The 25,219-nt window shown below is 36.5% G+C and overlaps 4 protein-coding genes and 13 non-coding genes across 18 annotated transcripts; 4 read left to right on the forward strand and 13 right to left on the reverse strand.

Moving 5' to 3' along the window:
- The first annotated feature begins 1,532 nt into the window (after positions 1-1,532).
- LOC109177906 (phytoene synthase 2, chloroplastic-like) lies at positions 1,533-5,348 on the forward strand. Its single transcript, XM_019327397.1, has 7 exons — positions 1,533-1,739; positions 2,481-3,209; positions 3,307-3,357; positions 3,859-4,031; positions 4,160-4,395; positions 4,579-4,771; positions 5,032-5,348. The coding sequence occupies exons 2-7, from the start codon at positions 2,741-2,743 to the stop codon at positions 5,188-5,190; spliced, it is 1,281 nt and encodes a 426-aa protein (XP_019182942.1). The 5' UTR covers positions 1,533-1,739; positions 2,481-2,740; the 3' UTR covers positions 5,191-5,348.
- Positions 5,349-7,667: 2,319 nt separating this feature from the next.
- On the reverse strand, positions 7,668-8,887 carry LOC109177907. The gene is made up of 2 exons (XM_019327398.1): positions 8,479-8,887; positions 7,668-8,154 (listed from the first exon to the last, which is right to left on the reverse strand). Exons 1-2 carry the CDS (start codon positions 8,718-8,720, stop codon positions 7,788-7,790), a joined length of 609 nt encoding a protein of 202 aa, XP_019182943.1. The 5' UTR covers positions 8,721-8,887; the 3' UTR covers positions 7,668-7,787.
- Positions 8,888-12,856: 3,969 nt separating this feature from the next.
- Positions 12,857-12,930, forward strand: TRNAV-CAC. The gene has a single exon. It is a non-coding gene; the product is annotated as a tRNA-Val (tRNA).
- Positions 12,931-15,777: 2,847 nt separating this feature from the next.
- On the reverse strand, positions 15,778-15,859 carry TRNAS-AGA. Its single transcript has one exon. It is a non-coding gene; the product is annotated as a tRNA-Ser (tRNA).
- Positions 15,860-15,979: 120 nt separating this feature from the next.
- Positions 15,980-16,061, reverse strand: TRNAS-AGA. Its single transcript has one exon. It is a non-coding gene; the product is annotated as a tRNA-Ser (tRNA).
- Positions 16,062-16,181: 120 nt separating this feature from the next.
- Positions 16,182-16,263, reverse strand: TRNAS-AGA. The gene has a single exon. It is a non-coding gene; the product is annotated as a tRNA-Ser (tRNA).
- A 120-nt stretch (positions 16,264-16,383) lies between these two features.
- On the reverse strand, positions 16,384-16,465 carry TRNAS-AGA. Its single transcript has one exon. It is a non-coding gene; the product is annotated as a tRNA-Ser (tRNA).
- A 263-nt stretch (positions 16,466-16,728) lies between these two features.
- Positions 16,729-16,810, reverse strand: TRNAS-AGA. Its single transcript has one exon. It is a non-coding gene; the product is annotated as a tRNA-Ser (tRNA).
- A 120-nt stretch (positions 16,811-16,930) lies between these two features.
- On the reverse strand, positions 16,931-17,012 carry TRNAS-AGA. The gene has a single exon. It is a non-coding gene; the product is annotated as a tRNA-Ser (tRNA).
- Positions 17,013-17,099: 87 nt separating this feature from the next.
- On the reverse strand, positions 17,100-17,181 carry TRNAS-AGA. The gene has a single exon. It is a non-coding gene; the product is annotated as a tRNA-Ser (tRNA).
- Positions 17,182-17,301: 120 nt separating this feature from the next.
- TRNAS-AGA lies at positions 17,302-17,383 on the reverse strand. Its single transcript has one exon. It is a non-coding gene; the product is annotated as a tRNA-Ser (tRNA).
- Positions 17,384-17,503: 120 nt separating this feature from the next.
- On the reverse strand, positions 17,504-17,585 carry TRNAS-AGA. The gene has a single exon. It is a non-coding gene; the product is annotated as a tRNA-Ser (tRNA).
- A 289-nt stretch (positions 17,586-17,874) lies between these two features.
- TRNAS-AGA lies at positions 17,875-17,956 on the reverse strand. Its single transcript has one exon. It is a non-coding gene; the product is annotated as a tRNA-Ser (tRNA).
- Positions 17,957-18,076: 120 nt separating this feature from the next.
- TRNAS-AGA lies at positions 18,077-18,158 on the reverse strand. The gene has a single exon. It is a non-coding gene; the product is annotated as a tRNA-Ser (tRNA).
- Positions 18,159-18,455: 297 nt separating this feature from the next.
- On the forward strand, positions 18,456-18,537 carry TRNAS-AGA. Its single transcript has one exon. It is a non-coding gene; the product is annotated as a tRNA-Ser (tRNA).
- Positions 18,538-18,747: 210 nt separating this feature from the next.
- On the reverse strand, positions 18,748-22,338 carry LOC109177717 (beta-catenin-like protein 1). 2 transcript variants are annotated; one of them, XM_019327150.1, is made up of 8 exons: positions 21,165-22,331; positions 20,616-20,697; positions 20,158-20,254; positions 19,920-19,983; positions 19,758-19,814; positions 19,617-19,654; positions 19,413-19,494; positions 18,748-19,146 (listed from the first exon to the last, which is right to left on the reverse strand). In XM_019327150.1, exons 1-8 carry the CDS (start codon positions 22,260-22,262, stop codon positions 19,057-19,059), a joined length of 1,608 nt encoding a protein of 535 aa, XP_019182695.1. In that variant the 5' UTR covers positions 22,263-22,331; the 3' UTR covers positions 18,748-19,056. The 2 variants fall into 2 exon arrangements, 1 of the variants encoding a protein (XP_019182695.1); XR_002053619.1 differs by lacking the exons at positions 18,748-19,146; positions 19,413-19,494 and having other exon boundaries at positions 19,895-19,983; positions 21,165-22,338.
- A 1,320-nt stretch (positions 22,339-23,658) lies between these two features.
- Positions 23,659-25,078, forward strand: LOC109177721 (microsomal glutathione S-transferase 3-like). The gene is made up of 4 exons (XM_019327154.1): positions 23,659-23,884; positions 23,997-24,072; positions 24,211-24,383; positions 24,781-25,078. Exons 1-4 carry the CDS (start codon positions 23,772-23,774, stop codon positions 24,854-24,856), a joined length of 438 nt encoding a protein of 145 aa, XP_019182699.1. The 5' UTR covers positions 23,659-23,771; the 3' UTR covers positions 24,857-25,078.
- Positions 25,079-25,219: the final 141 nt, after the last annotated feature.

The raw sequence follows: 25,219 nt of genomic DNA on the forward strand, positions 1-25,219 counted from the left end.
TCTTGCAGGATGAACTCACCGCTCTCTCTCCAAGCCTCTCTCTCTTCCACATGGATCTAAAAGCTGCAAAAACCTCACCAAAAATCATTGATGATCATGCTCTTATTGTTTACATTTAATATACCACTTAATTGTTTGCCTTATTTTTATTTATTTTTTTAAATGTATCATTATTTTAGTCATTAAGTATTGACGATTAGTGATTATAATATATAAATTTTTGAAAAGTCAAGAAGGATAACACAATCTCATTTAAAAGACATTGAATTTCTTAATTTAGCTCATCTTATTATATTTCTGTCTATAATTTACCACTCAAAAATTAACAGAATTCTCAGTGTGCTATCTCATTATTCTCATTACATGTTACATTCTTCTTACAATTAGTTTTGCAAAAAAAAAAATCCCAAAGCTTGTATTTTACGTTTACGTTGGGTCGATCCTAATAAAACTAACAATAATAGTTGAGTTTTCTTTAAAAGGTCGATTAACATTGAAACTAAATTGTATTATTATATAAATAAATATAACCAAAGACAATTTAATATCAATGTCGATTGTCATCACAACAATACTCTTCTAGTATTTGACATAATATTTAGCATTGTAAAAGGTTTAGCTCTGGCGGGGTCCACTAGCACCACTACTAATTTGGTATGGAGCACTAAAGTAGTTGACACGTGTAAAAGCAGACCAATCCCAAGCCCTTAACTTTGATAAGGTTATCTCCACCGATGAGATTGGGTACATCATCACATTCCACAAAGTTTGGTAATTCTTTTACATATTCAAATAACCAAATATAATGTAAATTATGATTCACATTATAAACTAGACTATAAGTATATTCTTTTTAGTACTATTAACTCTGTTATATTGTAGTATTTGTACATATATACTTTTTCAACTAAATGAAACACAAGAGTCAATATTCCATTAAAATTTGAACTTGTGATCTCCCCAACTTGTGACTTTTACAATTTGAAAGAGTCATAGTTATGCCGTTCGACCATAAAGTCATTGACAGATAAGTATATTTAAATTTCAAAATAAATAATTTGTTGTTGGTTGCTACGAATATACCCGGATGTATATTTCAAGTTTTCTCTATTTTGCCCTTTAATTAATTAATATTTTTCAACAGGTAATGCTAATTCTGATACACTCAATTAAGTGAAATATTAGGTTAAAGTGTCTCGAAAAGGACAATCGAGTTGGTGGATATGATTCTCATATTTCAATATCATGTGTTCGGTTATTGTCAATATCTCTTTAATTGAGTTCATCATATAAAATTATTTTAATACAATTAATCTTTCACGTGTGTTAGATAAGGGTAGTTAACAAAAAAAAATGGTCAAAGTTTAAGAAATTGAGATTCAATCAATATCTAGTTTGGCCCAAATTATATATCTTGGTCAAAGCTGACTCACTGACCAAAATCCTAAACTACTGAGTAGTAAAAAAATTAAAATGAATCTTTTTTAGAGCGTAAAGGCAAAATGCTTTTACTCTTATTGAGTGATATAAGATTATAATCTCTGGGGTGAAAAAACAATGTTTTTGCAGAAAGAGATGAGACCCTGCAGGATCACTCAATTTTATTCCCAAAAGCGAACAACAAAAATGTGATAAGGTGCCAGCAAGACATTCAAGAAGCAGAAAAGCAAACACCCAGAATTCTCCATTCTTGCTTCTTTCAACTGATGTTGATACCTTAGAATAGAACCCTTGAACAGGTTTGCTTTTCAATCTTTACTGGGTAATTTAAAAAAAAAAAAAAATTATTGTTCATAGTATAAATTACTTTAAGAAGTTATATAGAGCCTTTGCCTATTGGCTATTATATTGCAGTCTTGCAGATAACACAGCCAAATTGGTCAGGTTGATGACTTTATAAGTTCGACTCTCAATGTCTAATGGAGTTCGACTCCTAATGCCCAATGAGAGTTATGAGGCAACGAGAGTGGCTTATTGACCTTTTTTGTTTGAACCGATTAGCTATGAACAATCTAGAGAATCGAAGGCTTACATTCTTGTGATTCTTTGCCGACTAGGATCACAAGACAGGGTCAATGTACACCCTTGGCTCCTTAAGTAGTGATCTCTTGCCGGCTAGGATTACAAGACAGGAATAATGTATACTCTGGGTAGTGATTGCGGGTTTTCTTTGTCACCAAAAAAGTGGGGATATTTATAATCCAGTTGACTACATATAGAATGCATTCATTACCATTGAAAGTGTGATGCATATAGTTTCTTTTCTTGGGTCATAGTAGTCAAATGTACCAGAATTTACCAACTTAATTACTTTGTGCAGATGATGGGTGCTGTAGTTTTGTTTTTGTTTTTGTTCTTTGATATATGTATAAAAAAAGTTGGGATTTTTAAAGAGTTTTGAGGTTAAATCAGTATGTGTCAGTGACTCAGTGTGTCACTGAATATTTAAGTAATTTTTTTAAATTTATTTCATTGTGCAGAAGGGCATAGAAAGAGGTTAGCATCCTATCGATGAACACAAGGCATTGTGGTTGATAAAGACAAATTCATTGTGGTTTTTTGTTGGGATTTTATAATAGTTTTAGCAAAAGGCAAAGTGGGTATTGCTTCAATGTGGATACGCTTTAGTGGACATATTACATCGTTTACTAGTATAAACTAGGCCAAGGTAAAACGAGAAAAACATAAATAAAGACAAAATCTTGAGGTTGCTCAGAGCACTGAGGCTTGTTTCATCAGCATGTCTGTTGCTGTTGTGTGGGTTGTTTCTCCCGCGTCTGAGGTTGGGTCCGGGTTTTTGGATTCAGTAAGGGATGGGAATAATCGTGTTCTGGCTTGGGATAGGAGTTTGGTGTGCAATGACAGGGTTAAGTTGGGTGGGAAACGGAGGTGGAATTCGAGCTCTCTCAATGCAGATTTGAAGTATTCTTGTTCACGAGGATCGGGATTAGAGAATGGGGGAAGATTCTCGATTCTTGCTAGTGCAGTGGCTACTACTCCCGCTGGGGAAATGAAGATGACGACCTCCGAGCAAAAGGTCTATGATGTGGTCTTGAAGCAGGCGGCGATGGTGGATAGAAAGTTCAGATCTAGTGAAAAACCGGAGGTGAAGACCGACATGATTCTTCCCCGAGACTTGGGCGTGTTGAGTGAAGCATATGATCGGTGTGGTGAAGTCTGTGCAGAGTATGCAAAGACGTTTTATTTGGGTAAAACTCTTTCGTTAACAAGAATTCGTTAAAATTTAATCTTGTTTTATTCGAAAAAACTCACTGGCACGACATTTGATCTTGTTTTATCCTCCAGGGACCATGCTAATGACACCCGAGAGGAGAAGAGCTATCTGGGCAATATATGGTAAGAATTCTGGGCACCGCAATCTTGAATACATAACTGAGGTGTCTGATTTCAATTAGAGTGAACATTTAGATGGTTTGCAGGATACTTTTAAGTAAACAGCAAGAAGATAACTGCAAAAAAAGGCGAATATTTTTTAACTAAGGTGTAAAGATGCTAATTATTGTATTCGGGCTACATTTAAATTATTATATAGCTTGCTTTCACTGTCTGCTTAGTTGACTTTGATAGGAATCTTTGGCATAGGTTTTTAAATTTGGCATCACATGGTTTAAGGTTTTATGTCTTTCAGTGTTATAATCTTCTGTTTTATGTTAATATACATTACTTGTTTGCTTTTAAGACCAAGGTGGAAAACCGATGACTCGGGTTTTTGTGTTATCTTTGATTAGCAATTTCGCAAATAATTGGAATAACATAACCCTACAGATTGGAAATGTTTGCTGAAATTTCGGTTTGTGCTATATATGCATAAAATTGTTGTTTTTCATTTTCGAACAGTATGGTGTAGGAGAACGGATGAGCTTGTTGACGGTCCTAATGCATCGCATATAACCCCGAAAGCTTTGGATAGGTGGGAGGCTAGGCTGGACGACATTTTTGGAGGGCGTCCGTTTGATATGCTTGATGCTGCAGTATCCTATACGGTTTCCAAGTTTCCAGTTGATATTCAGGTAAGAAACTTTGCTCTTATTAGTATCCGAGAATTTTCGAGATTTATTTAAGGCAAACACGGGAATTACTTGTCATTGACGAGTTTACTTAATGCTCGATCTGATCTGCTGGCTCGTGTATGTTGCAGCCATTCAGAGATATGATTGAAGGGATGCGGATGGACCTTTGGAAGTCGAGATACAAGAATTTCGACGAGCTGTATCTCTACTGCTACTATGTTGCTGGAACTGTCGGTCTGATGAGCGTCCCGGTTATGGGCATTGCACCCGACTCGAAGGCCACCACCGAGAGTGTCTACAACGCTGCTTTGGCGTTAGGCATCGCGAATCAACTTACCAACATTCTCAGAGATGTGGGAGAGGAGTAAGTGCAAAAGCACCAATTCTTTAACTCTTCAAATTTTTGGTATTTACTACAAATAACCCGACAGAAAACAGAAAACAGAGAACAGAAACACGACTCTTTTGCATCAAATGAAGCAACAACTAACATAGTCATCTGTCATGAAAGTTTTCTTGACTCTTTTGCACCTTTTCTTTTCTACAGTGCGAGACGAGGAAGGGTGTATTTACCCCAAGACGAGCTAGCTCAGGCGGGGCTATCTGACGAGGACATATTTGCAGGAAGAGTAACAGACAAGTGGAGGAACTTCATGAAGAAACAGATCCTGAGGGCAAGGAAATTCTTCGATGAAGCAGAACGAGGAGTAACCGAGCTCAGCTCCGCCAGCAGATGGCCCGTAAGCTGCCATATAACATATAACCATAAATGTGCAATTCAACTATCAGCTTAGCCTTTTAGTTGAGATGGAACACATACTTTAATTTGGTATAAGAACTAATCCTTGTTAGGGGGCGTGTTGAGCATATAATATATAAACATAAATGTGCAATCCAACTATCATCTTTAGACTTTTAGTTGAGATGGAGCACATGCTTCAATTTCAGCACTCGAACAGAACACGAACATAAAACATCCTTAATCTCTGGAATGTTTCAGGTGTGGGCATCACTGCTGCTGTATCGCAAGATCCTCGATGAGATCGAATCCAATGACTACAACAACTTTACGAGGAGAGCATATGTGAGCAAGCCAAAGAAGTTGCTTATGTTGCCTGTTGCATATGCAAAATCTATGGTTCCAGCAAGCTTGAACTGAACATCAATGGGGGCTCGGGATCCAGAAACTGATGCATAGTACAGTACAGGAAGCAGATGTTTGTATACTATACAGATTACTGAAATTTCAGTGTAAAATCAAAGGTATATTGTATGTATATTCATTATTCAGTATACCAACTTCATGTACTGTGAATATGTTTTTTTTTTGTTTTTTTTTTTTTTTTTGGTTTTTTCCAGGGGTAAGTATGTGTCTCAGTTTCGACGGTTTATATTTCAATCGGTCTACAGGCTAGCAAGTTGTATTTTAATGTTGTTTTAGTGGGTAAATGATGTAAGAGTTATCAATGAATTATATGAAATTTAATATCTAGAATCTAGAACACTTAGTGAAGTTCTCGCTAGTATATATGCTTATTGAATTGTACATTGTCATACAAATATTGTAATATCATTTTTGAAAAAGTATCAAATAGATAGAATTGTTAAAATGGGCCACCCCAACCCATACAGGCTGGTCCGTCACGGATTGGGGAAGAAGTGAGTCGGGCTTGACCCGACCAGTTTTTGAATCCAAGTTGAAAATTTTGGCTCAACCCGACTAAACGGCCTGCCTGTCAGGTCATTATTTATTTATTTATTAATTATATTATTATATTATTTTAAAAATTTTTAATTATTCATGTATAATAAGACTCGGACCCTAAACATATTAGTGAAGTACTTATTATATAAATTATTAAAATTCAAAGAATCAAAAATAGCATTCAATATTTAACTTCTTTTTTGATATAATTTTATATGAGACTTTTGATGAGCAATTTTTTCAAACAAATATATTATTATTTGTCCCAATAACAACGATCCACATGAGTTGATATTACTAAGTCAAAAATAATAGGAAGAAACATTTTGCAAGGAAAAATTTTGTTATTTCACATGGAGGGGACATTGTTGTCTAGGGATAGAGTAGACAATTGTGGACTCCTAAGATATGGAAGCTCTTCCTTTGAGAGCTATGACACTTCTAAAAACCAATCCATAGTTTTCTTTGGAAAACCATTGTTGTTTGGTATATGCTGGAAAATATCCTGTCCATGTGCATTGCCAACCCCCAACATTAGATATTTTTAGAGCCCAGCTAAACTGGTTGGATACCGAGCTTGTAATTTTAAGATTATTGATTTAACTCTTAGTTATGAACGATTTATTAATCTCTGAATTAAGTTGGTCGGTTAAGTCTTATCTAGACTGCTTTATCTTATTGGAACCTTTTACTTGTTAGGACTTCGAGGATGGGACATCAATGTGCACTTTAAGTTGTAATAGATTTTCTTGTAAAACAAAGATAGTTTTAGATAGGAAATAATAAATGTATTCTTATAAAGTAAAGTTGTGTTACGTATTTTGATTTTATAAATAATAAAATGAAGAAAGAAAATAAACAATTGTTCAATTTTTTAAATCAATAAGAAAATGTCATTTAAACAAAGAGTTAATTACAGTAGAGGTCTCTTATCTTTGGTGACAATTTCAAATTTAGTCACAGACAATTATTTTTGTCATTTAACACCCTAAACTATCATACTTTGAACTTTTTGATACTTTCAATAAAATCTTATTTTAAGCAAAAGTATTTTCGTCTATTTAATTTATTTATTTTTCAATGAGTTAATTAACGCGGAGGTCCTTTATCTTTGGAGACAATTATAAATTTAAGTACAACCAATTATTTTTGTCATTAATAACTCATATTATCATATTTTAGACATTTTCTGTCCTTATGACTTTTACGTGTGAAATCTTATTTTAGACAAAAACATTTTCATCATCTTCTATTCTTTTTTTAATTTTCAATTTTCTGCACCAATTATTTTTTCTGATTTTCGTCTTTTCATCCATGGACAGCACCATCTCCTTTACCCAGCTCTTGTCTTCATCTTCTTCAACCCGAACTTAAATCGTCTTTCGTCAATGGCGATACCGAACATGAAGTACTACTGCGATTATTGTTTAGTTTGAGCGACACGTTTAGGTTGGGAATATCCAACCGACTGGTCGGTCAAAGTCAGGAAAGATTCTTCACATTGACCCGACCAGGTATACCGTACATAGATGAAGACAAGCTCAAAGAATATTCCCTATCACACTTTAAATTCATTTGACTATATACATTAGTGTAAAAGGCTCTATTTTTTAATTTTATTTTTTAGTTTCATCATAGCAAAACTAAAATATCATTTTAATTCGACTACTATTTTATTTAACAATATAAATATTTAAAAAGTGATAACTATTGGTTCACAATAATAGTAACAAACATAATGACATCATATAGGATAATAGCTTACCCATAGTTCATCATATAATAACTGCTTGTGTTTGTGTAACAAAAAGAAAAAAATTACCAACTTTTCTTGTCACTCAAAAATAAAGATACATATAGACAAAGTCAGAATTGATTGATCAAAAGATCAACCCATTGGCAGTCCCAAAATCAAGAATACTAGTGGCAAGGGTTACAAATTTTTCTGATCATATTTCATCAAAAGTGAACATGTCAGCTAGGTTTCCAGAATTCTGAGAACAGTACAGAACTCTCATACAAACAGCAATGGAAAACTGGGAATTTAGTTTTCAAGCTAGCAAAGGGGTTTGATTGGCAAAGTTGGATGTGCTAGCAGATCTGTGAGGGGGAACAGTGGGGGGTCTGTTTCCAAGAAAGCTGCCATTATTTCTCCTTGAGCTTAGAGATGAACATGACCCTCTGCTAGAAGACTTCTTCAAGTGTCCCAGCCTTGAAGAACTGCTGCTTCTTTGAGGAGGCTGATTATTATGGCTGCTGTTTTTGCACCCTTCTAGAAACAATCCTCCATAGCTCCTGCATGATTTGAGCTTCTTGTTGTATGGGTTTTCTGGCTTGGCAAGATCTTCTAAACTCCTCACATTTGATAGTGATGTGAATGATTGTGACTTCCCATTGTAATGCCTTGACAACCCCCTCCTGCAAATCCACAAATTAACCACACTTTAGACCAAGATCCAATCAGCTAATAACATCTTATGTTAATTTAAGTCACAAACCGAAATTTACTCATCCTTAATCCTCTCAGACAAAAAGTGTTGAGCATATAGTCATTAATGTGCAATCCAACTATCAGCTTAGACTTTTAGTTAAGATGGAACACATTCTTCAATTTGGTACCAGAGCTTGCTTGAAACCCACCGCACATGTGAGGACGGTGTTAAGCATATAGTTATTAATGTGCAATCCAACTATCAGCTCAGGCAGTTGAGAGGTACTGAAATGGAAAAAAAGAATGCTTACTTGAAGGGCAGTTCTTGGAGGAGGGTTGACATGTCTTGCAAGGGTTCATCACCATGGCTAGAACCAGAAGATGGAGACAGGCTATCTTCTTCTTCTTCTTGTTCTTCCTCTTCTTCTTCATCACCAAATAAATCTGAGTCAGAGGAAAGATCATCACTGCACACATCAGAGGAAGAAGGAGACAGTGATGATGGATCTTGAAGATGGGTTTGATCCTCATCCATGATTATCAGCTTCATCATATCAGAACTGAAATCCAAAAACACCCAAATCTGCAATCTTGTGCACTAAGAATATATCTGAGAAATAAAGACCAAATCTTTGGCCTGTGGAAGCTGGAAAGGTTGGAGAAAAGATGGGATTATTAAAAATGGGAGTGGGGAACAGAGGCGAAAATGGATAAGAGCAAAGGGCGATATAAATACATATTCCCAGGCCAGAATTATTTGATAGGTCAGAGATTCGGTGTTATCCACTTGCTATCTTTGTCACCCGACCCACTTTTCTCACCTGTCCCCACCGTACCATAAGCGGCAAATAAAGGCCGGGTGATATCCCACCCAGCTTCGCATCCCAGGCGCGTGCAAACCATAATCAAGGAGGGAGAGCGAATTATTGTTCTCAAAATGACAAAGGTTGAATATCCAGCCCAAAGTCTCTACACGTCGCGACCCGACAGAACATATAAGATGATGTAAGTTATGATAACTTAACTCAGCTGAATACATAGGTTAAATTTTCGTTTATTGCGCACAATAAGTCCTTTTCACTTTGAAAAGTTGCTCCCACACTGTTGCTGGTGAGACTCGATCTTAAATCATTATTTTAAATTTTATCTTTGTGACCAACTGAACTGTTCATGCAAGCATCAATGAGCAAATTATGAAACTATTGTAAGAGCATCCATAGTGGAGAAGAATATAGGGTTATTGTCAGATGAAATAACTTGGGTAGGATTGTTTATAGATATGGAGTGAGGTTATTTCAAGAATTATTTCTTCTACAAGATATAAGATAATGTCAGAAATTTTTTTAAAAAAAAACAAAGAAATGTTGTGCGCGTTTCGCGTACAGCTTGCCTAAAGCCAGGCGCGTTAGGGGCGCCAGTCGACACGTCTGACTTCACTGTTTACTATTTTTTAAATTTAATTTTGTTTATTTGTTTTTTTTTTTTTATCTCATCTTTCATATTCTCTTTCCTAATCACTTTTACAATAACCTCATAATATCCTCGATAATGATGCTCTAAGAGGAGTCTAACACTAAATTGTACGGAGTATATTTTTAAAGAAAAGTGGAGCGCGTGTTTGTTCATTCGACAGGGAGTCGCGTGAAGTTGGGTTACCCAAAGTTGAACAAGAATGGATAAGACTTCCCAGTTGTTACTCATCAAGAGGGCAAGTCCGACCTGGGGGCGCTCGCCGATTCTTTAACCCACTCGCCGCGTTGAAGTTCTTTTTCTTTTCTTTTATTTTTGTTGTTGTTGTTGTGAGTTTTATTATTTTAATTTTTCTATTCATTTTACACCTTTTAAAAATTACATATTTATATGAAACAAAGTCATATGTTTTTTTTTCTTTTTTCTTTTGTTTGTGATAAAGCAAATACTTTCTCGTTTTATGTTGTCGGTAACAAATGTGATATTATTCTCACTACATTATTGATATGATTCTTTAAAAAGAAGTGATATAACATAATAATATTTTTTTTTATTATTGACTCTGTTATAATGAAAATTGTGACTTGCTATTTGAGAGTGTCACAGTTATGTCGTTTGACTGGTCTTTGACAATTTAACAATATTTAAACTATTAATTTGAAGAAAGTTAAAAATGTAAACTTTGAAATGGTGTTAAATACATACGGAATAGTATTTTTTTTATATAAATTATCTTTTATTTATTTTTATTACATATTCATGAATTGATTAGCCTCATTATAAGGAAAAATTATTTCATAATCAAATTTAATCAAATTGTTGCAAGGTGTAAAGTCTGAATCCTAATAATAATAATAATAATAATAATAATAATAATAATAAATTTGGTATTACTGTAGGCAAGTGTTCAAGCATTTAAAGACCACTAAACAAGTTGTGACATTTATTTCCTCCCTCCGTCTTCAATACATGAGTTGTGAGTGGCCCTTTAATTTTGGGTTTGAACTTAAATCTAATCAAATGGTACCACATATGAGAATTAAGAAGGGTGCTTACCTAGCTTCATTATCTCAATTACTATTGAAAATAAAATTAAAAAAACGATATTACATAATTTAACTGAAACTTGAAGATGAAAACTTACCGCCACTAGAATTAAACACATAATCTTTGAATATGATAATTATGTCCAATCTATTCACCAACTTCTTTTGAGTAGAGTAAGTGATCAGCATATGATTTGGTGGGGGTGTTTTTTTTTTTTTTTTTTTTTTTTTTTTTTGGACAGCAAACCAAAGGTAGATTTATTGTAAAGGAATTGAGACAAAGTCGGGAGGGACAGAGCCCCAGTACAAACTGTTAGCATGAGAATAGGTCATTGTAGCTAGAGAATGAGCTAGACTATTAGGAGAACGTGTAACTAATTGAATAGAACATACATTAAACGAGAGCATTAGGTTCCTACACTCACTATATATTAGTAATGTCTATATAGGACCTAAGTTCTGGCAAAGTCGGTGCTAGATTATGGCAAAGATTAGAAAAATCCTATTGTAGTCGAATCGCAGTCACCCCGTCCTTTCAACCATGTGAGGGTCTCCTTGCACGCCACCGTTTCTACCATTAATGGACATGTGGAACTCGGCAGTGAACCATTTACAGCAGCCAGGAACACACATGTCTGCGAGAATAGGACAACACCAAAGGTGGCATGTCTCGAGGATGGATCAAAACCTGCGTCGAAGGAGCATACTGGTTCCGACCTTGGTGGGGTGTTTAACTTCATTTGTAATAACAATCTCAATTATTATTAATAAAAATTAACAACAATAATCACACATGTTATTACATAATTTGACTAATAACCTTAAGCTTAAAAAGAATTTTACAATCAATAAAATTGAACTACAAGGATCATATTTTACCAATTCCATTATAGAGTAAGTGAGAAGATGATAAGTTTGGTGGAGTATTAGTTGAGCCACAAGGAAATAAGATTGATAAGGTAAGAGGCGGCAGGGGCCACTCCAAGGAGAAGTGTGGTTTAGGGTTAATTTTGGAATAGAAAATGAGAGAGGAAAGGTAAAAGGACCGTACAGTGGTTAGGATAAAGGTGGTTGAAGGTCAAGATCAATATAGGGGTGAGTCAGCCTCCAAGAACAGTAGTAAATCTCCTCCACAGTTTCCCCACCATTCTTATCCATCCACGTCAATATACTAACACCCACCAATAAATATTTTATAACCTCAAATTTCTTAAATTTATCATACCGTATTTTAAATTTCATGAACTTGCTTTAAGATTATACACTTCTGCACATAAAAAGAATTCTTACCTTTTGATGGAAGTATTCTTTTAAGAAGTAACGCTGCATTGAGGAAATGTCACAAGATCATATTTTGATGGTGGAGTATTGATTCTTTAGACTAGATTGAAAAAATATATTGAACAGATACTAAACTTTAATAGAATCAATAGTACTCAAAGAAAAAAGAAAAAAAAAAAAAAAAAACACTACATAGACTTATTTCATACCTACCATTTCCATTTTAAAGTTATTTCATATCGCGAAGAACCGGGAGCGAAACGCTATGCCGGTGCAACGGCTCTTCTTCCCAAAAGGTTGAACTCCAACCCGACAGAGCATTTGGGACCACAGAAGTTAGACCTTTGTTTACGACCCCTCACTTCGAGAGATTGCTCCCACACTATCGCTGGTGAGACTCGATCCCTGGTTATTCTTTCCAAACTTTACCTCTATGACAAGTTGAACTGCTCATACGGGCCCAAATTTTTCATATCATAAATCAATGTATTGAAGTCTACCAATAAATTTTAAGATAAAGCCAGACGCCATAACACAAAGTACTCATTTTTTATAACCTAAGTTTTCAAACTTGCACTCTAAATCCATATGGAAGCAAATCGAGTCAATTTAATATCAAATTATACATATTTACACACGAGAGGGGCGGCAATTGAATCCCTTCAATCATAATATTTGTTTTTAACTCTTGTTGCAATTTTAATAAGTTGAGATTTGGAAAAAAAAAAAAAAAAAAAAAAACACTAATCATATAAAACTTGTCACTTCAAAGAGAGGCAAAAATTGTTTACGTAGGATAGGAAACATTTACCAAAATTTTAATATTTCAATAAAAATTTTATTTAATCGAATTTATTATTAGTAATATATATTTGCACAAATTGCCAAGCTTGTCTGGGTGGTGTAGTTGGTTATCACGCTAGTCTCACACACTAGAGGTCCCCGGTTCGAACCCGGGCTCAGACAAATGTAATATACTTTTGTGCTATGGAGATGTTCGCAGTCTATGAATGTTGGATTTCTTTTTACATACAATAACCAAACCGGGCTCAGACAAATGTAATATACTTTTGTGCTATGGAGATGTTCGCAGTCTATGAATGTTGGATTTCTTTTTACATACAATAACCAATAATAGAACAATGGTACTCGATTTTTTTTTTTTTTTTTGAAAACCAAGTTAATTGACATATATTAGAGAAAAGCTGAAATAGCATCCGGTGGGAAATCATCCCAGTACATAGCAGTAGACTGATTAAAAGCTATAGTCGCTAAAGAATGAGTTAGCAATTATTCGCCATAGGGATGAATGTAACTAAACAGTAATCAAAATAAGAAATTAAAGTCCTACAACTATCAATGGCATAGCTAACATAGGACCGAATAGGGTCCGTAGTAGTTGATAAATAACGATGTAGCTGCTGGCAATCTGTGTGCAGCACAAACGTTTGCTCTCCCCGATTCCTCATCCACGATAAAGCTTCCTTACATGCAAACGATTCTGCCATCAAAGGGGAAAAGCAATCTGGTAGCTCGGCATTGAAGGCTGCTCGAAAGGCCCCATTGTGGTCCAAGAGGACAGCTCCAACGGATGCCTTGTTCATTGCGGGCAGGTAACCTGCGTCGACATAACACATATTCAGTTGTGCTGGATGTTGCGTGGTTCCAGTCGCAATGGTACTCGATTTAATTCTGAATAATTTAATTATTCTTCAACATTTAGGTCTTGGTTTAAAAAAATTAAATTTTATAGTACAAAATCATGGAAGAAGTTAACTATTTATTAGTCACTCATACAAATCAATATTTGTCTTAACTTGTTAACGAATCGAACATAAACGAACGGAGGTTGTTCGTGTTCGTTTGTTAAGAATTTTGGAGTGCTCGTGTTCGTTTGTTAAGGTTTTTGAAAATCATGTTCGTGTTCGTTTGTTAAGCGTTCATTAGTGTTTGTTAACGTTCGCGAACATGTTCACGAACGTGTTCGTTAACGTTAACAAACATGTTCACAAACATGTTCGTTAACAAGCATGTTCACGAACATGTTGGTTTACGTTCATGAACACGTTCGTGAACCTTTAATAACCAAACACATGCACATATTCATGATCACAATTCGTTCGTGAACAACAAATAATCTACGTTCAAGAAATAATCAACATTCATGATCACAATATAATCTATGTATCTATATGTTTGTGAACATGTCCGTAAACGAAAACAAAACGAGCTTGTTCACGAACATTATTAAACGAACACAAACGAGTTTGTTCACGATCTCTTAGCAAACGAGCATACAATTGTTCAAGCTTTGTTCGTTTATCAACCGAGCTCTAAATTTTGTTTGTTAATGGTTCGTTTACCTTAACAAACGAACATAAACGAACGCTTACCGAACATGAACACGAGTAGTATGCCAAAAGCTCTATTTGCTGACACCCCTAGTCTTAGCACATCTAAATCGGTTGGATTTTTTGGGGTACCAATTAGGAAAAACGGAGAAAGAGTGAAGGGAAAATGAAAAGAAAGAAAAAAGAGATACCCAAAAACATTTTACATGTCTATACGGGTTGTGACTATTTTTTTTTCTTCTTTTCGTTTCATCTTGCCAAAAGTTGTCCAAATACCCCCAAAACAACACTAATTCAATTTCCTATATCTTTTCTTTCATCCAAGGCAACCAAAAAGTTACAGAGTATATACAAAAAGACTCGTCAAAAGTCCCATAACTTGGATGCTCATAGAACAACTTCAACAATGTAGCACTGCTAGGGTGTTTTTGTCAGAAGAAAACAATTAAATTAAATATAAAATAAACAAAGGAGGGCGGTCACCAACGTACACTAACATTGATTTTTATTTTTATTTTGGTGGGATTTACTGTTTTTATTTAATAAAAAAAAAATCATTCACTCTTGCAAAGACCTCATCCATTTTCTCTCATATTTCTCTCCATTCCACCTCAATCTCGACCTCACAAAAAATTATTGATGATCATGTCTTTAGTATAACTAGTAATCATGAACAGTTAAGAGTCATCCCCATCCCTACCCCACCCTCCAATTATCTATTATATTTATTGACTTCCTGACTGACATTGGACATGTTAGCAAGTTGGAGGATAAAATGTTAGATTGTCATCCGAATAACATGACAGATCAACTCCGGTTAGAAGTTTCAAATACTTAGACTTGACAATTGAAGGTGTAGGTTTTCCGTTTGATTTTTTTAAAAAAATGTATTCAAAAAAAAAAAAAAAATCTGGCATTTAATAAAAATTCAAGATAACATGACAACCAAAAAGGAATAAGAGCATGAGATATGTATGGGCACAAGCTAAGGGTATGTTGCGCCTTTCTTGCATATGAAAAGAAATGGTCAAAAGTTGTAGTTTTTGGAGAAAAGTTTAATTACTGTGGCCGGAAACATGATTAGTGTGTTTGAGAATGCAGGGTTGAAGAATGAATAAAGGCGGAAGGAACATGGAATCAACCAAAATCAAATTTGGTCCATAATACGGCCGACCGCAACATGGAATTGAAGAAGCACTTCAATCAAAAGCTCAGACAAGAAACCAATTTTGCTTCTTCGTACGCTAATTGCGGCTGCGGCGCCGCAACCAAATTAAATCTGCCTGTAAGCCACCAAATTACAAGATTTTGGCCTCGGGCTGTAGTATTGATTAGGAATCGTGTGGGGTCTAGCGTTAACGCCTTTTTGCTCCGGCGTATATACCAGAAATGAATAAACATCCAACAGCTAAGCTCTCTGTTCTCGACTGTCCGGAAAACTTTAACGATGAAATAAAAAGGGCGTGGACGGCAGGATTTGAACCTGCGCGGGCAGAGCTTACATGATTTCTAGTCATGCCCAATAACCACTCCGGCACGTTCACAAGCTGGTGACTAGTGAGTTATGTGAACCTTTATCGACAATGTAAAACTTTAGCATTCTTGTTCAGTTGTGGACCTCTGTTTTGTACTTTATATACAGGCCGGAGAAGAAATAAAAATGGCATGGACGACAGGATTCGAACCTGCGCGGGCAAAGCCCACATGATTTCTAGTCATGCCCGATAACCACTCCGGCACGTCCACAAGCTGGTGATTGGTGAGTTATGTTAACCTTTATCGACCATGTAAAACTTTAGCATTCTTGTTCAGTTGTGGACCTCTGTTTTGTACTTTATATACAGGCCGGAGAAGAAATAAAAATGGCGTGGACGACAGGATTCGAACCTGCGCGGGCAAAGCCCACATGATTTCTAGTCATGCCCGATAACCACTCCGGCACGTCCACAAGCTGGTGATTGGTGAGTTATGTTAACCTTTATCGACCATGTAAAACTTTAGCATTCTTGTTCAGTTGTGGACCTCTGTTTTGTACTTTATATACAGGCCGGAGAAGAAATAAAAATGGCGTGGACGACAGGATTCAAACCTGCGCGGGCAAAGCCCACATGATTTCTAGTGATGCTCGATAACCACTCCGACACGTCCACAAGCTGGTGGTTGGTGAGTTATGTGAACCTTTATCGACAATGTAAAACTTTAGCATTCTTGTTCAGTTGTGGAAGAAATAAAAATGGCATGGACAGCAAGATTCGAACCTGCACAGGCAAAGCCCACATAATTTCTACTCATGCCCAATAACCACTCCAGCACATCCACAAGCTAGTGATTAGTGAGTTATGTGAACCTTTATTGACAATGTAAAACTTTTGTTTTGTACTTTATATACAGGCCGGAGAAGAAATAAAAATGGCATGGACGGCAAGATTCAAACCTGCGTGGGCAAAGCCCACATGATTTCTAGTCATGCCCGATAACCACTTCGGCACGTCCACAAGCTGGTGATTGGTGAGTTATGTGAACCTTTATCGACAATGTAAAACTTTAGCATTCTTGTTCAGTTGTGGACCTCTGTTTTGTACTTTATATACAGGCCGGAGAAGAAATAAAAATGGCGTGGACGGCAGGACTCGAACCAGCGCGGGCAAAGCCCACATGATTTCTAGTCATGCCCGATAACCACTCTGGCACGTCCACAAACTAGTGATTAGTGAGTTATGTGAACCTTTATCGACAATGTAAAACTTTAGCATTCTTGTTCAGTTGTGGAAGAAATAAAAACGGCGTGGACGATAGGATTCAAACCTGCACGGGCAAAGCCCACATGATTTCTAGTCATGCCTGATAACCACTCCGGCACGTCCACAAGCTGGTGACTAGTGAGTTATGTGAACCTTTATCGACAATGTAAAACTTTAGCATTCTTGTTCAGCTGTGGACCTCTGTTTTGTACTTTATATACAGGCCAGAGAAGAAATAAAAATGGCGTGGACAGCAGGATTCGAACCTGCGCGGGCAAAGCCCACATGATTTCTAGTTATGCCCAATAACCACTCCGACACGTCCACAAGCTAGTGACTGGTGAGTTATGTTAACCTTTATCGACCATGTAAAACTTTAGCATTCTTGTTCAGTTGTGGACCTCTGTTTTGTACTTTATATACAGGCCGGAGAAGAAATAAAAATGGCGTGGACGACAGGATTCGAACCTGCGCGGGCAAAGCCCACATGATTTCTAGTGATGCTCGATAACCACTCCGGCACGTCCACAAGCTGGTGGCTGGTGAGTTATGTGAACCTTTATCGACAATGTAAAACTTTAGCATTCTTGTTCAATTGTGGAAGAAATAAAAATGGCGTGAACAACAAGATTCAAACCTACACAGGCAAAGCCCACATAATTTCTACTCATGCCCAATAACCACTCCAGCACGTCCACAAGCTGGTGATTAGTGAGTTATGTGAACCTTTATCGACAATGTAAAACTTTGGCATTCTTGTTCAGTTATGGACCTCTGTTTTGTACTTTATATACAGGCCGGAGAAGAAATAAAAATGGCATGGACGACAAGATTCAAACCTGCGTGGGCAAAGCCCACATGATTTCTAGTCATGCTCGATAACCACTTCGGCACGTCCACAAGCTGGTGATTGGTGAGTTATGTGAACCTTTATCGACAATGTAAAACTTTAGCATTCTTGTTCAGTTGTGGACCTCTGTTTTGTACTTTATATACAGGCCGGAGAAGAAATAAAAATGGCGTGGACGGCAGGATTCGAACCTGCGCGGGCAAAGCCCACATGATTTCTAGTCATGCCCGATAACCACTCCAGCACGTCCACAAGCTGGTGACTGGTGAGTTATGTGAACCTTTATCGACCATGTAAAACTTTAGCATTCTTGTTCAGTTGTGGACCTCTGTTTTGTACTTTATATACATGCCGGAGAAGAAATAAAAATGGCGTGGACGACAGGATTCAAACCTGCGCGGGCAAAGCCCACATGATTTCAATACCCATTCTAACGCTTATAATTCTCTGTTTCCACTTTCAGCCCGGTACGATAATCATTCATCTTCAATATTGAGCATTTGAGCCTTTTTCTCTGACTGTAAATGAGAAGAAATGGCTTCATGTAATGTGGATGTGCCGGAGTGGTTATCGGGCATGACTAGAAATCATGTGGACTTTGTCCGCGCAGGTTCAAATCCTGCCATCCACGCCCTGTGTTGAAAACGATTGATTAGGTTAAATTTTGTGGCTTTGCAGTCAGTGAAAATTTGGAGATTTTTTCCATCACAAAATAGATTTGATGTAAAAATATCTTATTTCTAACAACATAAAATTCATTATATGGTCACTGAATTATTGATATACATGTTGCTAAATAAACAGGTAATGTAGACAATTCATGGTATAATTTGCCATCATGTAATGTAACCAATGAATGGGCTTTGCACGAAAATTTTTCACTGAACTAATTTTCAATAAAAGGGTATCATCGTACAAAAAAGGATCAAATTAGCATCTCTATCGTATATAGACATGCTCCACCTGACTCTCACTAGTCACTAACCAAGGAACAACCAGATTATACTATCATTCAGTACAAATACAATGAGGTGGCTCAAGAATAACAACACTTCTATGACTGCCTTCTTTGTAGGCTGTATAGCATATCTTCCAAAGCAGAATACCCAGATCATGATCATCTGTTGTAGAACCAATTTTCAGGGCGTGTTCATAAGGCTGAGATGAACCTTTGGATTTTTGATTGCGTCCTCTCCTTCTCTTCAGGACCGTTAAAATCACCAATGTTGTCATGATATTCCTGTACCACATTTCATACATACATCCTATAATATTTGTATATGTAGCTTTAAAAAAGTTCAAACATAAGGTAAGAAGACCAAGTGTTTCGATCGTAGGTCTTTGTGATATAATATCTGTCCATAATGTGTATACAGTCCACATCCAAATGTGTTCAAAACATATGCTTTTGCGCAATGACAGTTGATGCTTAGAAAGTCATAATAGAAAAATAGGTATGTATAAAGATGATGGCAAAAAATAGCACTTCTAGTCTAGTGTAAATACCTGGAGTATATCCTTCACATCCTGCTTAGTGAGCTTTAGCTGCTTTAACAGTAGTTCGATCCTTGCTCTGATCCGAGGATGCCTATACCATACCAGGGAAAGAAAATAAGATTAGATGTCTACAGAGCTGGGAAATCATTGATCTCACTAGCAAAGCGTTATATTGATTGAAAAGAAATGGATATATCAGGTGACGAGACATACTCAGAAGTCCAAAGATGACCAAGGATGACAGCAATCAACTGCATAATGAGAGAGAGAGATAACATTAGAACAGAGACCGGGGATCTCGTACAGCAGTAAAACCAGGACATGAATAAGAGTGAAAAAAAAAAAGTCTGCAACCTGAAGGGTATAGAGACCAACTTCTAGCTTTCTGTTGTACTTCTCATCTTCATCCATCTGAAAAGATTAACCACATTAAGGCTAAAACAACCGAAAAGACTATTCAGAATAGAGAGATGATGGCATCATGATGTTACTCTTAGAATTCTAAACAGAAATAACCTCCAAATCATCAAGTTCAAGCTGGTCAAATTCTGCAGCTTCTTTTTTCACTCTATCTGAATATCTGCCAATATCAAAACAAAAATACAGAATTAAAGTAGATGAAAACACTCTCTTAGAGGAGGTAGTGAGATACTATCCAATATCCATAGTGGAGGAGGAATTATTCTTTTCCTTGATGGTTGTTATTTACAAAAATAGAAATCATAACAACAATAATGAATGAATGACAGGTCACCTAATGTATAGCTCCATAAGCCTGTCTATCTTCTCACACTCATTCTCCACAAATTTACTCAACAATCTATCCCTTCTAGATCCTCTCAAAATTCCACCTGCCATTTCAAAGCAGAATCAATCAGTATGGAAGGAATATAATCACGTTATAGTGCGAATGATAGTATGGGGATCTATTAACAAACATGAGATCATCAGGCTGTAACATGAGCATAGACAAGCTATCATTACAGTATAGAGGAAAGGAAATTGCCTTGGCAATTTCCATATCAAGGTGTCAACTCTAGCAATAAGAGGATACTAATATAGACACAGACCTACATTTTTACTTTTTATCTAATCTTTCTTGTGACAACAAGTATAAAAATATACAAAATAAATTAACTCAGGAACCATCGACCCTTCAAACTAGTTTATTGAGTGTGTGTGAGTATAATGAAACCAATTTTGCCTTCTTACCAAATAACGACGCAACTAGTGATACAAGGCGCTCTTCCAATTCTTCCTTGTAGCGCTTCTTGTTCTTTTTGCTCAATGGAATCTAAGAGAAAAAAGAAATTCAGCATGGTAAAGTCATGATATCTAGTAAGATACAGATGCAGAAGTAGAAAAGAGTTTGAGACCTTGAGGATATATGCTTCATTAGGATAAAAGATTCACAATATGAAATGTGAAAACATCCAAAACACCTTATTCAAAATTAAAATTATAAAAAGAAGTTTTTAAAAATGGTATAGGGTGGAATGTTCTCAATAAAAAGAACTGAATGTTGCATGACACACAAGCCAGTGTCAAGTTTAGGCAACCCTATGAATGAGAAAGCTAAGGGCGCATTCCAACCAACACTAACCTCGCCTCAGAGAAAGAAAGGTTGCTCTTTTTTCCAAGCATCCATCAAAAAATTACTAAGTTAACAGTAAATAATTGGGCCATAACAAAGCATATCATGATCACTGCAATTAGCAAGCATCTAATGTAGTTTACAATAAAAGGGGTGGCTGAACTTGCCTTACCCATGAAAGCAGGAAATGCAGTCTTTAGCCCCATTACGTCCACAAACCTCTCACAAGCTGGGGGGTAATTAGTCATTGCAAAGTCCAAAGCCCTTATAGCAGACCCATAACACAGTTTCTTCTGATTCATGATAATAATCATCAGCTCTACTCCTTCAGACTTCACAAATCTTTCTTTGTTCTCCAATGGCATCAACAAACAGCATAGAGAGTCAAACAAGTTCTCAACCAACTCCTCCTCGTCGGAAGTCTTGGGGTCCTTTGATTTGTAAGCTGCCACCGCCTGTAATATCGCATCCACTCCATTCATTTGCCCCAACCTCTTCTGATTGGCACTGCTATTCTGCAACAAAATGGCCAAAATCTCAGAGGCGTATTGCTTGTTGCTATCGAACTCTTTCACCTTGAGTCTTCCCAGTAACCACTTCATAATCTTGGTCCTCTCACACACGAGCTCGGCGACTGAGGGTTTCACTTCAATGAAATTCTCAATGGTGGCTAAAGTGTTGTATATCGCGGCTGACTCATCAGGATCGGCGTCGGATAATCTGCTGAGGTTCTGAACTAGTAGCTCAAGAGCATTATTCTCAATGAGAGCGTCGACGAGGACTTGAGCAGGCTCGTCATTGTCCTCGAGAACATCCTCGTCTGTGAGGTCCTGAAGAAGCGCAACAACATCGATAGCTATATCGGTGTTTTCATGATTGAGCAAGCTGGTAATGGAGGCAACGGTGCCAAGGTTCACTAACTCCGGGTAGAATTCGGGTCCGCCCGCGAGAACCTTCAGTTTCTGGATCTCGTCGTGGAGCTCCACTTCGGAGTCTGCGAACTTCTCCGGCTGGTCCGGGTACTTCAGCCTGGCGGCAATATTCTCTTTGAGGCGGCGCTCGAAGGAGAGCACAAGCTTTTTTACCGTCTTCAGGTCGAGAGCTTCGACGGGGTTTTGCTGTGATTTTTCAAGAGCTTCGAGGAGGGAGAGGTCAATTTCACCGTTCGAGACGCCCGGAGGCGCCGGTCGGCCGGCTTCGTTGTCATCTTCATCGTAGTCGTCGGCGTCTCGTTTGCGTTTCGAATTGTGATTGCTCATTTCCATGGATTTCCAGATGGATTCACTGAGCTCTGAACCCTAGCTCAATTCAGGACAAGAAAGAAAGACAGCAAAAACTCCAAGATAAAGTAAATGGGCCGGAATACATTTATTTGGGCCTCTATACATACAAATGGGCTTCAAGGGTGAATCCAACCACCTTGGACTTCATTACCTGACAATAGTTATGCAGTGGAATCGTGTTCACCATGCGCATGGTGAACACGAGATAGATCTATAATTTTTAAGTTGTAGATTTATAACATCTATACTGTAGATTCATAATTTTTATATCGTAGTGTAAATTCATAATTTATATACTGTATATTCACAATTTATGTACTGTAGATTCATAATATCTTTACTGCAAAGACGAAATAATGCGATTGAGAAGAAAAAAACGTCGACAATAAATGAAAAACAAAATTATGAATCCAGAGCATATAAATTATGGATCTACCCTTATGTTCACCATGCGCATGGTGAATACGTTTCCATAGCATAATTTGCATGTGGACTATAATTGGGCTCACTATGCTCTCCAATTCCATCAAATGCCAATTTGAGTAGAGGTGAGCATTGGTCGATTTTTCAGTTATAACATAAATAAATAAATGACTGCAAGAACCTCGTTGAGGAATTTGACATGGTGTGGTTTTCTCACGTCTAGAGGGAGAAAAATAAATATGTTGATAAGTCGGTCAACATCGATCAATCTAGTGTTCGGTGGACGTCCGTCCTTGATGATCCTCCAGATGACTTGTTGGGTCTCTTACAATCGGATGTTGAGGGTGTGCTGACCCGTAGAATCACTTAGCGGGGGCGTAGCTCCTCCATTGTACCAAATAAATAAATAAATAAATTTTTCACAGAACCTTTATAATTAGATTTTTAATAAGCTGATAATTGTAAAAAGAGTAAAATTGACATATTCAAAAAAATTTAAGTAGTTTCAAATTTAAATATGTTTGTTTACATATAAAAGTCTAACATTTTTGGAGTAAAAAGATGAATCTTATAAAACATTATAGAATTCGTATGATTGTATAGAATTTTAGGGGTGATTTTAAAGATATAATAATAGTCATACAATCAAGTTGATTTCTACCGCCGGTTGAGGATGTGAAGTAAATATAAATAACTTTGTAGCTCATTTTTGTAACAATTTAAGTGATAGTAAAGCTTAAAATCAAAAAATAAAATGTTTTTTTTTTCAAAATTAAATAAGAAAAGCGAAATTGAGAAAAAAAAATTATTTTTAAAATGCTATATAAAGTAACATCTCAAAATAATATATGTTTCAAAATAAGCTATTATTTTAATCTATTAATTTAATTTTTAAATATTGCTAAATAAAACTTATAATTTATTAAGTAGCTATAAGCCAAATAATTCCAAGCTATACTTTCCTAATGGCATCTAGTTATCCAAACCCAAACAATCCACAGCTACCCTCCTAATCTAGAAGAATAAGCATACAGAATCATCAAAATCAAACCCAGAAAGAAAACCGCCATGGCCGGAGTGGAGATACTGCCCAAAGAGTATGGATACGTGGTCATCGTTCTCGTCCTCTACTGTTTCCTCAACCTCTGGATGGGTTTCCAAGTTGGCACAGCTCGCAAGAAGTACAATTTCTTTCTATGCTGTATATGCCCTCTGTAATTTCATAAATTAGGGTTTCAGAATTGCTCTTACCAATTTCCTGGTTTCAATCGATTTGGTGAAAACTTGTGCCAGGTATAAGGTTCCCTATCCTACCATGTATGCAATAGAAGCTGAAAACAAGGATGCTAAGCTCTTCAACTGCGTTCAGGTCTACTATTACCTTTTTTTTTTTTTGTTTTTTCATTTTTCGAATTTGTAAAGTACAAATTGAGAAATGGTGAAATGGATTACAGGAATGTGAATTATAATGTTTTGCTGTAAATACATTTGTTGGGTGTGATAACAGAGAGGACATCAGAATTCACTGGAAAATATGCCTGTATTTTTCATGCTGATGATATTGGGAGGAATTAGGCACCCTTTGATTTCTGCATCCTTAGGAGCCATATACATTGTTTCTCGGTATGGCTATTTCACTGGTTATGCCACTGGTGATCCTACAAAGCGCTATACTCTTGGGTACGTCTGTTTTCATTAATTCTACTATTGATTGATCACTGGATTTGTGCTAAGTTTTTGTGTCTGTTGATAAAGATTCTCATATTAGTTTACAATCAAAAGAATTAAGAAATTATGATATGCCAGAGTGAAAGATGGAGTTGGTGACACAAATGTTATAACATCTGTCTCACCTTTTATGTGTATTAATGCACAAGTATTACTCTGATTCTAGTTGCACATGGTGTTTGACTGTCTGGTGAGATTGCGATTGACTATTGCTAAACTATAACAAAGCTATTACTTGAGTGTGTGTAACTTTTCTGGGTTTCTTTATGAACTGGGTATGCCAGAACATATATTATATCACTGTTTTATACAGTTCTGAGTCTTTTTTTGTATACCTTTTCCAATGCAGGAAATATGGTTTCATTGCAATTTTTGGTCTTCAGATTTGTGCAATATCCTGTGCAATTAAGCTTCTAACATCATGAACTAGAAGATGCTGCTTGGTAGTTGTCTCTTATATTTGCCTAGACAAATCCATTGTTTTTGGAATATAGTTCTCTGCGTAATAGTTGTGCTGTGGTTATGTTATTTTAACCTTTAAACGAGGCGCTGCCTTAACTGTTGTCATGTAGAAACTTTGCCAACCATATGGTTTTGTTTTTGGATATGACTGCAATAAAATGTATTAATGTTTGCATACATATCAATTCCTAGCAGCTCTTGTTTTGTCTGCATTTTTCTCTCTGTCTGCAACCTCCATGACTGTTATCATACACAGTACAAACATCTCTGGAAAGATCTGTTCCTCTTACAATATTTCTTCCTAGTGGTCCTGCTGCCATGAGTAT

Source organism: Ipomoea nil, unplaced genomic scaffold (assembly GCF_001879475.1).
Source record: "Ipomoea nil cultivar Tokyo-kokei standard unplaced genomic scaffold, Asagao_1.1 scaffold0805, whole genome shotgun sequence".
In the NCBI taxonomy this organism is placed as follows: domain Eukaryota; kingdom Viridiplantae; phylum Streptophyta; class Magnoliopsida; order Solanales; family Convolvulaceae; genus Ipomoea; species Ipomoea nil.

Bases quoted from the DNA above. Each gene is read 5' to 3' on its own strand.
- LOC109177907 (XM_019327398.1), bottom strand. From the start codon at position 8,720: ATGATGAAGCTGATAATCATGGATGAGGATCAAACCCATCTTCAAGAT. The intron at 8,155-8,478 runs GTAAGCATTCTT...GTGGATTTGCAG, and splicing joins CTCCAAGAACTGCCCTTCAA to GAGGGGGTTGTCAAGGCATT.
- LOC109177721 (XM_019327154.1), top strand. From the start codon at position 23,772: ATGGCCGGAGTGGAGATACTGCCCAAAGAGTATGGATACGTGGTCATC. The intron at 23,885-23,996 runs GTACAATTTCTT...AACTTGTGCCAG, and splicing joins GTTGGCACAGCTCGCAAGAA to GTATAAGGTTCCCTATCCTA. The intron at 24,073-24,210 runs GTCTACTATTAC...GTGTGATAACAG, and splicing joins AGCTCTTCAACTGCGTTCAG to AGAGGACATCAGAATTCACT.
- LOC109177906 (XM_019327397.1), top strand. From the start codon at position 2,741: ATGTCTGTTGCTGTTGTGTGGGTTGTTTCTCCCGCGTCTGAGGTTGGG. The intron at 3,210-3,306 runs GTAAAACTCTTT...TTTATCCTCCAG, and splicing joins TGCAAAGACGTTTTATTTGG to GGACCATGCTAATGACACCC. The intron at 4,396-4,578 runs GTAAGTGCAAAA...TCTTTTCTACAG, and splicing joins CTCAGAGATGTGGGAGAGGA to TGCGAGACGAGGAAGGGTGT.
- LOC109177717 (XM_019327150.1), bottom strand. From the start codon at position 22,262: ATGGAAATGAGCAATCACAATTCGAAACGCAAACGAGACGCCGACGAC. The intron at 19,984-20,157 runs GTGACCTGTCAT...TGATATTGGCAG, and splicing joins CTTATGGAGCTATACATTAG to ATATTCAGATAGAGTGAAAA. The intron at 19,815-19,919 runs GTTATTTCTGTT...TAATCTTTTCAG, and splicing joins TTGAACTTGATGATTTGGAG to ATGGATGAAGATGAGAAGTA.